Source organism: Lethenteron reissneri, chromosome 39 (assembly GCF_015708825.2).
Source record: "Lethenteron reissneri isolate LAM-NWPU_2019-01 chromosome 39, ASM1570882v1, whole genome shotgun sequence".
NCBI lineage: Eukaryota > Metazoa > Chordata > Hyperoartia > Petromyzontiformes > Petromyzontidae > Lethenteron > Lethenteron reissneri.
Window position 1 is genome coordinate 5,895,783 of NC_083817.1, and position 13,891 is coordinate 5,909,673.

Sequence of the window (13,891 nt, forward strand, 5' to 3'; positions counted from 1 at the left end):
AAATAAAACATAATAAAATACAATTCTCACGACGTTTCGGCCACAACGCAAGCAGCCGTCCTCAGGTGAAGAACAGGTCTGTCGGAAAGACAGCGTCTGAATGACAGACCTGTTCTTCACCTGAGGACGGCTGCTTGCGTTGTGGCCGAAACGTCGTGAGAATTATTAAAATTTTTATTTTAATTATTGTATTATTTCCCTTCTACGTGACTTTACCGAAAGAACCAAGAAGATACAACAATGACGTCGCCGCGTCGTCTCGCGCAGTTCGCGAGCGATGACGTCATCGCGCTGTTACGCGTGTCTACGCGCGATGACGTCATCGCGCTGTTACGCGTGTCCACGCGCGATGACGTCATCGCGCTGTTACGCGTGTCCACGCGAGATGACGTCATTGCGCTGTTACGCGTGTCCACGCGCGATGACGTCATCGCGCTGTTACGCGTGTCTACGTGCGATGACGTCATTGCGCTGTTACGCGTGTTTACGCGCGATGACGTCATCGCGCTGTTACGCGTGTCCACGCGCGATGACGTCATCGCGTTTCCACGCGTCACATCCGCCCCTCGAGTCGCACTGTACCGAGGAGACGGGTGGCGTTTCCGTCATCACCACCGCCACCATCAACAACATCAACAGCAGCAGCAGCGATAATAATCATCATTATCATCATAATAACAACGAAACAATCGTCCTCATTATCACAGGCAACAGTTGTGATAGATATAGTAATGGTTATAAGAGTGAACGTACATTTACTGAGTAGGTGAACTCGTGAATAAGACGACATGGCGACCCCGGTGAGCGAGCGATGTTTGTGTTTGTGCCTCGTTATGGTGCTCTGTACCACCGTAGGTTATGTGCGGACTTCTTCTGCGCCCTACGTAGCCACCCTTTGCCCAATCGCAGGTCCGGAATCTGGAGTCGGTCCTTGGTTTTTCCCCGTCGCGTGAGACGTTAATCCCCGTGAATGGTTTTGAGTAAACTAATGAAACCTATTTCGATTTAAAGCTTTCGTGACTGCGGGGATTCATATTCTTTGTTCTTTCGGTAAAGTCACGTAGAAGGGAAAGAATAAAATAATAGAAATATAAACAAATTTTATATTATTATTTACCTTCTACGTGACTTTACCGAAAGAACCAAGAATATAAACAATATATTATTTTATTATTTCCCTTCTACGTGACTTTACCGAAAGAACCAAGAATATGAAGAAACCATTGTCAAGTCACGGCTGTTGTTGCTCTCGTTATAAAGTTGACGGGGGGGGGGGTTGGCTTCGCAGTGACCGTCACTCACGAGCGTGTTCCTTGACTTTAAAATAAATTGTTTTGTTTTCATTGACCAAGCTTCGTGTGGGGGACGTTATGTGACGCGCGGCTACAAGGTGATTGTGTTGGTTTTTTAGTCATTATTATCAGACCGGTCGACTCGGTTTTACATTAATAGCTGGTGCGGTGTGAAGTAAACATCGCCACTGGGGAGACAAAGGCGGCCGGACGTGGTGTTGGCCACCCACCGCCTTGTGTGCCGTGCCGGCCTTAATAGGTGCTCGCTAGCAGAACTGGTCCCAATCGTCTTACAGGCTATACAGGGGATCTTTGTCTATTATAAGACCTGAGGTATCATACCCATCATCGTCTCTTATATCCCAAGCTGTCAAACCTGTAGTATTTAAATTCAAGAAACGTGTTATGCCGTGTCCATCACAACGTTGATTGTGCTGTCTGTTGGTCGCTTGATGTTTCTGTCCTTTGTTCAGCAACTGTGTAGAATAAAACAAAGACTGCTTTAATTATATTGACCTCAGGATCTGTTCAATTAGACAATGTTGTAAGATGACGTCTCTGGAAGCGTGTGGCTGGAGGCGTGTTTGTGTTTTGCGAGAGTGTTCGTGTGCCATATGTGGTCGGCTCGAAGTTGCACTCGAATTTTGTCACAAGCATCTTGGTGACATAGCCGCCTCTTCGTGGCGAATGGCGTTGTTGTTGTACTTTATATTTCGTAGCGAACCCGATATCCTGAGCCACGCCGACTGAACCATCAATGTGTACCCGATGCAATAAGTTAGCACCATGAAGACGGTCAGACAGTTCAATGGCCACAACACCCTTTCACGTGACATGCTAGCCCTTAATAGGTGTTCACTAACAATGCTTGCCCCATATAGTATGTGCGTCTAAACGTGTGTGTGTGTATATCCTGCAGGGTGGCAGCTCTCAGACAACGAGCACGGAGTATGTGGTGCGTGTGCCCAAGTGAGTTCCCATTGCTCCCAGTGTCGCAGTTATCTCTGTGGACACACAGTTTACTGCAACCACATGACATGACTTTGGGTTATATTTAATCCACAATCTACTGTTGGTGCCTTTATCACATTCATCAAGAGCCTGACTCCTGGGCTCTTGATGAACAGCATGAGAACATCGACAGCAGGGCATCTGAGAAGGTGACACCGTGAATAAGTAGGCAAATAAAAAAAACTGAAGTAGTAATGTGATGCCATCTTAAAGAGGTAGTTCACCAACATGGGGTGACACAAGAGTTGTTCATGACATGAAGCCAATAACACAGTTACAATATCGTTTGGGGAAAATACTGCATATAAAACGGGCGGAGGGCCACCTTGGCAAAAAATGGTGATTCTCTTTATGAAATTGACGTTTCCAGAAATGGCACAATTACAGAAATGTCATGTGGCTGTCAATGCACATTCACGCTTAAGCTTACTGATAGAAATCCTATTTCACTGCTCCTCATTGATTCCCTCATTCGTCATCCGTACGTGAAAATATAAATTTTTCGGAAGTATTTGGTGACAATTGCATTGCTAATTTTGAGCGTTTCGACACATCTGTTATTTGTGCAGAAACAACACGAAGAGGTTCAACCTCATGGCCTTCAACCCTGCTGACAAGGTGGACTTCTCTGCCTGGACACAGGTGCGTTGGTGCCTTCTCCCCTGTCTGCCGAGAATTGAGATGGTCGAGGGAATTTCAACTTTGGAGCTTTGGTTTTATCGTTTGAATAACTACGTTTATTTTTTACACAATGTACATTTACGTTTTTTGTCTCATTTTCGGGTTTTTTTTCCTTTTCCTATTAACAAATCGCCCAGAATGGACCCAATATCAGATCTCGAAAGTTAAGCAGCATTTTGTGAGCCTGGATAGTGCCTGCATGGGTGGCTACCAAGCACAAAGGACAGTTGCAACAAGCAACCGTCTTTTGTGCTTCATGGTTTTGCACTCCCCCCATCTTAAACTCGCACTGACCAGCATGATGAAGTATGGTCAAATGTACCCCACTGCCTACAAGGCTTTCATTCAGCAGTGGGTTTCAGAACGGGCTGTACAAGTACTTGTTGTAGCACGCTGTAACGACCGGCGCACAATCTCACGTAGGCGAAGATGGAACGGGACCTGACGAACAAGAAGATGTACGGTGAAGAGGAGTTGCCCGAGTTTGGTGCTGGCAGCGAGTTCAGGCGCAAGCAGCGTGAGGAGGCGCGGCGCAAGAAATACGGCATCACTCTGCGCAAGTTCAAGATCGAGGACCAGCCCTGGCTGCTCAAGGTCAATGGGAAGGCGGGCCGCAGGTGAGACCCATCGCTGTGACGCCTGGTGAGGTGCCGTATGAGGCCTGGTGAGGTGCCGCGTGTGGCTTAGTGAGGTGCCGTGTGTGGCGAAGGAGAGATGGCGAGAGGGAATCGATCTACCAATCGGAATTTTTACTCTCAAACATCCACTTGTGTTGAGCGTTGTAAGCAAGCAATAATATATTTTGACTGGCCTATTATGGGCTTCTAAATATGTTAATATTTTGTTAAGTATTTTTATTATAATTCACCTGCCATGACCATGAATCAACAACATAGACAATGGGAAAAAAAATTAAGCTAAAACTTAAGCATGTGGATATGCATGCTGGGAATTAGACTGAGAGATAGAAAACTTTAAATCATCTCACAACATTTATACCACGACTCTTATGCAGTACATCTCAATACGAATATGACAAAAACGACAAGTAGCAACATCATATTGACTGCTATTAAAAGTGGGCTTTGGTAAAACATTTTGTTAGAAGAGATTATGGCCTGTGGTCGAGACTTAACAATGTTGTGGTAGCCAAAGAAGGAAACACACTCAAAATGACACTCACCACAGATTTGCAGTGATGAGCTCAGTTCGTATGCATCGTGAAACTGGGAGAAATGGTCACAGCATCTGGCTGCCTTCATCAATTGACAGGTCGTAGCTGATGAGTGGCTTCTTCGCTGTTGGCTGCAGGTACAAAGGTGTGAAGAAGGGCGGGGTGACGGAGAACGCCTGCTACTACGTGTTTGCGCAGTGCGCTGACGGAGCGTTTGAGGCATTCCCCGTGAGCAGCTGGTACAACTTCACGGCGCAGTCCAAGCACCGCACGCTCACTGCCGAGGAGGCCGAGGAGGAGTGGGGGCGGTGAGACAGCGCACACACAGACCCTGTGCACCTGGGTGATCATCATCGTCGTCGTCATCATCAATTCGCTTGGACAGCTGGGGTCATGTTAAATTGACTTTAGCTAAATAAAATAATGAAAATAAAACACAATAAAATAATTCTCACGACGTTTCGGCCACAACGCAAGCAGCCGTCAGACCTGATTTTCACCTGAGGACGGCTGCTTGCGTTGTGGCCGAAACGTCGTGAGAATTATTTTATTGTGTTTTATTTTTATTATTTTATTACTTCCCTTCTACGTGACTTTACCGAAAGAACCAAGAAGATGAATCCCGGCAGTCACGAAAGCTTTAAATCGAAATTTAGCTAAATAGTGAAATATCTTGACTTAAAGCTTTCGTGACTGCAGAAATTCATATTTTTTGTTATTTTCTTTGAACCTATCTACGTGACTTTACCGAAAGACCCAAAGAATAAAAATAGTGTTATGTCATGAGATTAATTATCCTTTTGGATCTCTTGCAGAGTAGTGCAACCCTTAATGCTCGACAACGGCAAACGGAAATGGATACCACAGACCCGACTTGGAAATCTCTTCAAGTGACTTTTCTTCCACACGGTCCAGAGCAAGGTTCATCACATGATAGTCAAACAGATATTTTTAATTTTCAGAGCTGTAATTTAGCCAAATTAGTTGTAAAACCAGATTTACTCTGATGGTTGTGTAGAGCATTCATTGGCGACTGAGCTGAGACCATCCACTCTCTACACTTGAGAACCCGATTTAATCAAAGCTGCCTGGATTCAAACCCGGATCTTACCGGTGCCAACTCAGCACTGATCTTTTAGCAAGTGGGCTTCTGAAAGTTATATTTTTTGTACAGTTTGAGTGTCATACCCCAGCATCTAATATCAGCATTTATTTAACCCACAGAACATCAACGAAGTTTTAAGGTACTTGTGATCCATTACCCTTGATGCAATGATTGGTGAATCATATACACTAGTGATTCCACCAACCTCCTCTGGACTGTGAGTTGGCTTAAGAGATGGCAGCACAGGCAGTGGATTAATACTGGTTGGAACCTCCTGGTTACACCAACCCACAGGGGATTATTGTGTCCGTCAGTGCAGGGAGGGGCTGGGTGGGGAGGGAGGGGCTGGGAGGGGAGGGGCTGGGTGGGGAGGGTGGGGCGGGGTGGGAAGGGTGGGGCTGGGTGGGGAGGGGCTGGTCTCCCCGTGATGCCCTTAACAAACTCAACGTTTAACTTACTCACGCCGGCTTGTGCCCGCCCTCACAGTCGGGCATATTTGCGGGATACACCACGCCGCCGTTGACCCTGGCCATTGACCGAGCAACCCAACGTTCCTACCAGCTCCCTCCGCAGGAATGTGTTGAACCTGTCTGTGAGAACCCCTGGGTGGCATCCGCTTGTATGTGTGTGTGTTCTCTCCGGGTTCTCCGAGTTTTAATAACCCTCTCCTATCCTCTGTCCGCCTCGAGCAGGCGGAATAAGGTGCTGAATCACTTCGCGATCATGGTGCAGAAGCGGTTGAAAGAGGGTGGGGAAGAGGTCGATGATGCTGATGAGGATGGCAAGAAAGGGAAGAAAGGCAAGAAGAAGAGCGGTGACCTGCGCATCTCTGATCTGGAGGAGCACCTGCAGATGTCCTCGGATAGCGAGAAGGACTCCGATGACAATGGTGAGTGCGATTGTCCTGCTCCGAATTGTTTAATTCACAATAAAGGGTTTTTGGGTTAGATCGCATAAATATAAATGTGTCTCTAACCCCGCCACCACCCGACACAGCCAAATTAGAGAGTAAACCCACAACATTTACATTTTAACTATTTAGCACATTTGCAAATGCGATTTGTAAATTTGATCCTTAATGTATTTAAAGTTTAATTTTAATGTGCAATTTTTCTTCAGGGAAAATGTTGTCTTGGTGTTGTCTGGGACTTTTGTGCCATTGTGTTGGTGTCTTTCCCAAGCTTGAGAATTGATGATGCAACTTATATTCTTTATTTATTTAAGGGGCACCACGGGTCGTGTGATGTTATCTTCGCGTCGGCCGTGGCTGATCATTGTTTTAATGCGGTTGGCTCACGCGAAATTGATTTCTCTAAGACGAAGGTACTTTGTAAGCCCACTGGCTATCAACAAAGATTCGTTCATGAAGCCATCCACATATACAGACACCATTTCAACCGAGAGGATGAGTACAAACTCGGCAATCATTGGAAGGACGTCATCAACCAGTTTAAGTTATAACTGGCTGTGATGTTCTTATCCTGCCACTTTCCGATGTTAGTTTTTATTTTCCCCATGGCTTCGGCTCCGATTTTACATTAACAGGTTAAAAAATGTTCACACCAACACAGCCACCTCTACGCGCCGGCCTCGACGGCATTAACATGCTAATCTCTCACATTAACATAGCCACCTCCACGCCCTCGTCATAGAGACCGCTCGATGATCTTACAGTAACATGCTAATCTCTCACATTAACATCACTAGCCCCGCCCAAGTCGTTTATAACCCTTGGGCTACACCCATTTTAAACCTTTAAAACAGTCTGCCTCAGAAGCTTTCCCCCTCTTCTGATGACGATCGCTTGTGTTGTGATCGAAACGTCGTAGTTTTTTAAATTTTATTTTCATTCATTTGAACCTATCTACGCCACTTTACCGAAAGACCCAGAGAATATGAATTCCTGCAGTCATGAAAGCTTTAAGTCAAGACTCGCTTCGATCCTTATATAGAGGCGTAGATGTGGTGACCACTCTTCTGCGCTCTTGTGGAAAGTGTGGGGGGGGCATTATGCGAGCCCTTTGATCTTGTCCTTCCTGTCTATTGTGTGTATTAAAATAGCTGTACCAACGGTAATCCCTATTGAAGTATGCTGCCCTTTATACGCATTAATTTAAATAATGTATGTTTTGATGATTCGTTTCCACGCAGCACTAAGGCGGTAGCTATCCGAACGGTTAAAATTATTTTTATTTCTTTCAATTTCGATAGATTCTCTAATTAGTCTTTACAACCCTTACTAGTTGGCTGTGGCGGGTGGTGGCAGGTTTTAATGAAACATTTAAAAATGTACGCGATCTAACCCAAAAAAAACCTCTTATAGAGCTATATATCTCAGTGGGTCTCACTTGGTAAAATAAAAGTTTTTTTGATATAGAAACATGACTGGTTGAGTTATCATGCACCAATTATGTAAGCCGTAGCCTGGTGCAGCATGCCAACCACTGCATTACTGCTCCAACTGGAAAATTATTTATGCTGTGTTAATTTGTGTACAGATGCGCCTCATTATTTTATTTACGGGTAATGGCACAAAGTTTTTGAAGGAAATTTCACTCGTAGCAAAGAAGTAGAATAAACACAGCACGTCTGCCTTGGTCCACGTAATCCTGCCTGCGATAATTGCGCAGCCCAAACTGCCTCTCCCACGTAGTTCACCTTCACAATTTTTCCCCGCGCGCCCTTCCCGCTCCGTCTCTCCCAATTCCAGAAGAGGGAAGCCAGAAGCGTCCGGACAAGGGCAAAGACAAGAAGGCCGCGGCCAAGAAGAAGAAGAAGAAGAAAGGCAGCGACGAGGAGGACGTGCTCGAAGAGAGCGACGACGGCGATTACGAGGGGCTGGAGGTCGACTACTTTTCCGATGAGTCCAGGTCTCAAACTCCTTTCGCAACAGTGTACTTTTTCAAGCATCGCTTCATGTTGATTGCGCGCGTGCATGCAATACAAAAACGTTGCCTGTGCTATCTTTCACATTGATATGTCAAAAAGGTATGTTGTCAACATAGACATCGATTTAACAGTTAAGAATTAATTGAGTGTCATTAGCAAGGTGTAGTCTGTTTGCCTGCGACCGAACCACTCGGAATAAGACAGATCTCGGAAGCTTAACAGGATTAAGCTTGTGCTTGGACTGGTGATCACCGTGCATATTAGGTATTATAGCGTGCACGGGCGATGCTACTTCCATCGACAGCAGAGGGCGGTGCAGCAAAATCCATTGCTGTGTACCTTACTTGTATGCTCCTACATATTCCTCGCCTTCACCAACCCGCACTGACTAGTATGGTCAAGTCAGAATCGGAATCTTTAGACTGGAAGAATCTTTAGACTGGAAGAACGGTCAAATAACCACCACAATCTGTGTCGTGTGAGTAGGCCTTCTTCCAGCAGTGAATTTACAACAGGGTTTGTGCAAGTACATGCAATCTGTTCAAGAAATCCCATTCAGCAGAAATGATATGTAATCGTAGAATGTGTAAAAGTGTTGAACGTGATTGGTCGTTTGTTGCAGCGAGGAGGAGGAACTCGACAATGAGAAGCTGAAGCAGTCGACGGAGAAAGACGTACAAAAAGGTGAGGGAACCTCTCTCTTTTGCTTGTCGCGCGATATCTCTTTGGGCGGTCTCGTGGAACGGTCTCGTGAGTGGCGAACCTTGCAGTGCTGCGAAGCGGTGCGATTGAAGGCTCCCGTTTGTGGTTGTTTTCGTGGCTGTGGGGCAGGCGTGGACGAGGAGGTGGGCAGCAGCGACGAGAGTGAATCTGAGCACGAGAATGAGGAGGAAAAGAAGGAAGAGGAGGAGGAGGAAGGAAAGAAAACACCGGTCTTGGAGAAGAAGGAAAAGAAAAAGAAAGGTTGAGATCTTGGGTTACTTCTTGTGCCCCACGTTTGTGCACCTTCATTCAGCACATTTTGCTTGTGCTGCTGGGAGTGGCTTAGAGGTCTGAGATGAGACTGCTGAGATACTGAGCACGAATCCAGGCAGCCGCCTGTGATTGAACTGGTTTCTGATGGTCTCACGAATGACTGCACACAAAAAAAAATCCACCACGTAAAATTTGGTTCAACAACTCATCTAGCTACAAATATCGATGTGACCGTGTTGAACATTACTCGTTGTGGAAGAGAGGGTTAGTAAAGTCGTGGCCCTTACTGTGCGCCAGAGGACAGTTAAGGGGATCTCCGAGGTATCCCTGTGAAAATGAGCTTTCTAGCTTATCGGATTCCTCAATTTTAAATAAAGATTCTTGATTTCAAGGACCATTGTCTTCCATGAAAGGTTATACTTGCTCTGCGAGAGATCCGAATGGATACTTCATCTTATGACATCAGTTGCACAATTGGGATACAAATCGGGAAAAGGTATTTTTTCATACTTTAAAAAGCCTATTATTTGGGGGCGAATTTATTATTATACTGATGCGACGGTATTATGACATATATTTTTAATCACTCTGTTAATGTGTGCACAGCCAGCGACACGGAGTCTTCGGAGGAAAGTGACATTGACGACGCCACATCCTCAGCCCTCTTCATTGCTGTAAGTTCACGGAATGCCTGTTTCTCATGGCTAAGCCCTTGCAGTCTGGAATACCATCCGACTCCAGATTTGAAGCTTTCGTGACTGCAAGGATTCATATTCTTGGGTTTTTTTTTACTTGATACAGCAAGCGTGCTGTGACGGTTCCACCTGAAGATGGAAGCTTGTGTTGCCTCCGAAACGTCGTGATTTTTATTTTATTTTACTTTTATTAATTTAAATTTTTTACCTACTTGACTTTACCGAAAAAACCCAAGAATACAATCCTACTCCACACTGGACTCAATATTAGTCAAATCTAAAACCAAGTGTCCTTTTTATTCACTCAGGGTATACGCTGACAAAATAGATAATCACATTTTAGACACTGGACCGATCGATATAAATGAGTCGTAACATGTTGGAACTCTACCACCCCTCCTGTGAATGTTTCATTGGTTTGGTTGGGGAGTTGGGATTGTGGTCTGAGATGTGTAGACCCCATGGACTAATTTATTTGTTGTGATAACTTTTTTTTTCTGTTTATGCTTTTTGTTTTGGTGCCATTTCTTAATTTATTTATTAATTTTTGGTTTTGCTAGGTAGTAGGGTTTTCATTTTCTTGGTAGTGGCTTATATGGGATTTGGTCCTTATATATAATTAATGTACAGCGTTATGGGATGCTATTAGCACGAATGGCACTTTACAAAATCAAAGTATTATTAATCCCACTCATTCCTGGTTTTCGGTGGAATGGCGTTGCCTCCCCTGTTGCACATGCTACGCTGAAACGGAACAATACAAATGTAATATTTCCAGAAAAAGAAGCCGTCCCCACCGAAGCGGGCGAGGAAGCCGTCGGGGGGCAGCCGGAGCTCGAGCCGTGGGAATAGCCGCCCCAGCTCACCCGCGGTGGAGAGCGGCACTTCCGCCACGCTGCGCGCCGCCGCCAATAAGCTCGAGCGCGGCACGCCGGCTCGTATGTTACTCATGCACACACGCAGACAAAGACAAAGATCCCCCCCCCCATATAGCTTGAACAGTCTGTTGGGGCAAGTGTTGGTTAGCAAGCACTTACGAAGGCCGACACGGCACACTTAGGGGGTGGGTGGCCATCAACGCGCCTGGCCGCCTTTGTCTCCCCCAGTGTCAATATTTACACATCGCAGCTGGTACTCATTTGAGACTGAGTCGACCTAGGGGAGGCCCAGGACCAGTTCAGATAAGCGGGAATCGAACCCGGGTTGCCGGGCTCCTAGTGCAGTGCGCTAACCGCTACACTACCGCTCCCCCGCATGCACATACACGTTGTGTTTACTCAAATCATGTGTGCTCACAACCAGTCACGCTTGTGCACGAGCACAAGTTTCTCGCAAGGGTCACCTAGCAACAGTTGGATGGTGAGCTGTAGGATGGGGGTGGGGAACACACACACACTCTACAGACTGGATATGGCCGAGACTGCATTGTACACGGCCTGTGGCCACATGAGCCCAATCACTGAGAAACATCAGCCCAAACAATATTTAATTGTCACTGCAAGCATCTTAGTTGCACTGATCCGGTACTAAAGTGGAATGTTTTCAACCTGGCAGGAACACTGATTCTAATTGCCCAGTCACTACTGTCACATTATTATTGGATAACACTCATGTGTGTGTTAATGTGGAAGTCCTATTTAGTCCTCAACTAAAAACATAACACAATCAATATCACTGCCTTAAAAGAAAAAAATATTTTATAGACAACATTTCAGGTAACGACCCTTCTTGAGAGCACCAAATAACTCTGAAAGGAAAAGGTTGGTGATGTGAATATAGAAAAAATAGAAATCATCTGAATGCCACCACTTCTAAAGACTGTTTGCTAAAATGAGAAACTACATTAGAGTAGAAGGATGGTCGTGGGGGGGGGAGACGGAACAAGCAAACACTGGGAAGAGAAGAGAGATGCTGTGGCACAGCCCTTGATGAAGCAGCAACCAGGGCCCAGCAACGACAATATTGAGTCTGAGGGAAAAAAGCCGGCTCAGCCAGAGCAGCACCAACGAGTCCCATTGCATCCTCCGGGTGGGCCGGAGCCCTTCACCGGCAAGCCTCATTACAGATGACTTTGTAGCCAGAATTGTAAACAAATGCATTGAGCTTTTGAATGGGGACCGGCGATGATTGTTGTGCTGTTGCGGATGGTGTAGGCAAGCTGCTGGCAGAAGGCATGGACAAGCCGGCAGCTAAGCGACAGAAACTGGAGACTCCGCCCTCATCGGGGAAATCTACACCCAGCTCTGGGTAAGGCTGTTGTGCTTGTATTTGTAGCAGAGTTAAGTGTAATGATTCATGCAAATTGTGATTTCTAGACAGCAAAAGTTGTGACCAGTGGATCAGTCCTTCCGTCATGCCTTGCATATCACATGGCATCGCCATACTTGCCTGTATTATGGTAACTCAAAAAAGCCTTAGTGGCCATTTCATTTTATATAGCAGCAGGATAATTAGACAATCATGCAATGTTTTCTACCTTGTTAGGAATCGGATTATATCTATCATTGCCCTACTGCTGCCTATGCATCAGGCGCTAGATTTGGACAAGCCATTCCTCATACTTTTGTGGGGACAGTTGGGCACTGCCTAAGGGGCGACAATAAATCCAAACATGGATGAATGAATGGCTTTCATACTTTTTCTGTAATCGGTTTTGCACGATAAGCACACACACTGATGCCCTTGCGCCCGTTTTCCTTCAGTGACGTGCAACTGACGGAGGACGCGGTGAGGAGGTATCTCTCCAGGAAGCCCATGACTACCAAGGACCTCCTCAAGAAGTTTCAGACCAAAAAGACGGGGCTGAGCAGCAACCAGACGGTGAACATCATCGCACAGATCCTGAAGAAGCTCAACCCTGAGCGCAAGCTCATCAGCGACAAGATGCACTTCTTTCTCAAGGAGTCCAGTGGCTGAAGTGTTCAGATGATGTTGGGGGACGTCGGGGGGATGGTCATTGCAGAGTTGGTGGGTCTTTGGTAGCAGCAGTCCAGGGGAAATACAACTTGAGCTATTAGACCAAAGGTCTTGGCCATATTCAGGGCATTGGATGAAACAAATTCTTTCTCATACGTTTTTTTTTTATAACGTGATGAGCTTCCATTGCAGCTGTAAGATGTGTGAATGGATTTCATGTTCCCCAAAGTCATAGCATTTTGGCTGCTGTGTGTAAGAGTATCAGTGTTTGTCATAGGCAGTGTTGTTACCTGTAATGTAGGGACTCCTTTGAAGACAAACTTTCGAAGCGTTGTCTTTGTAAAGGACTCTTTAATCCAGACGTCCGTGTTTTTTTCAGAAATTGTTTTTAGCTGTGTTCATCATAAATGCATCTCGTCTGCATGTCAGTGTCAGTGGGTCGAGTTATTCTCATCTTAACCATAGCTTTGCTGAAAAGTTATTTTCACACATTCGATGAGTTTGCAGCAGTCCAGGTCCCAATTGTAACGAAGTGTGGGACATCACACGGATGTGAAATGCCCAAGAGCTGTTAACAGAGCCGTGTGGTGGTTTGTGTGTGCTCAATGCGAACTTTTAGAGCGAATTGTCGGCAGTATCGTAACTTGTCATGTTGAGTGTGTGACATATTTGTCAATCAAAAACATTTTCTTGCTGCTTTTGACGTCCCCTTTGTGAATAAATAACGATAAATTTGCACACTAAAGTTGACATCGCAAAAAGCAAATGTTGTTTACTCTACCAGATTTTGTGACATTTTGTAACTGACTTTTTTGTTCCCCAGAAATAAATGTACCAATGCACACACCATTTGTGCATTTTTGTTATAAGGTCGTGCTCATTACACACCAAGTGCTTACCACAAATGAACCACAATACCTTGCTAAATCTTGTCAAGGAACAAACCACCAATTTCCTGCAGGAACACACCTGTTGTGCTGAACTCGCAACAAATTGGCATATTTTGTTTTTGTGACAAACCTTACTCATTGGTGGTGGCAGGTTTAACGACATTTACACAATCTAACCCAAAAAAATTAACCCGTTAAAACAAAGTTTTTCATTATAAATCCTTTATATGCGTGTTCAATGGGCCACAACCCAGCCCACATTG

The 13,891-nt window shown here is 45.4% G+C and overlaps 1 protein-coding gene across 1 annotated transcript; it reads left to right on the forward strand.

The window, feature by feature from the left end:
* Positions 1 to 556: 556 nt before the first annotated feature.
* On the forward strand, positions 557 to 13,585 carry GTF2F1 (general transcription factor IIF subunit 1). The gene is made up of 13 exons (XM_061567528.1): positions 557 to 800; positions 2,212 to 2,261; positions 2,873 to 2,945; positions 3,408 to 3,601; positions 4,296 to 4,466; positions 5,956 to 6,152; positions 7,974 to 8,133; positions 8,775 to 8,836; positions 8,984 to 9,115; positions 9,734 to 9,801; positions 10,601 to 10,760; positions 11,976 to 12,069; positions 12,525 to 13,585. Exons 1-13 carry the CDS (start codon positions 789 to 791, stop codon positions 12,736 to 12,738), a joined length of 1,587 nt encoding a protein of 528 aa, XP_061423512.1. The 5' UTR covers positions 557 to 788; the 3' UTR covers positions 12,739 to 13,585.
* Positions 13,586 to 13,891: the final 306 nt, after the last annotated feature.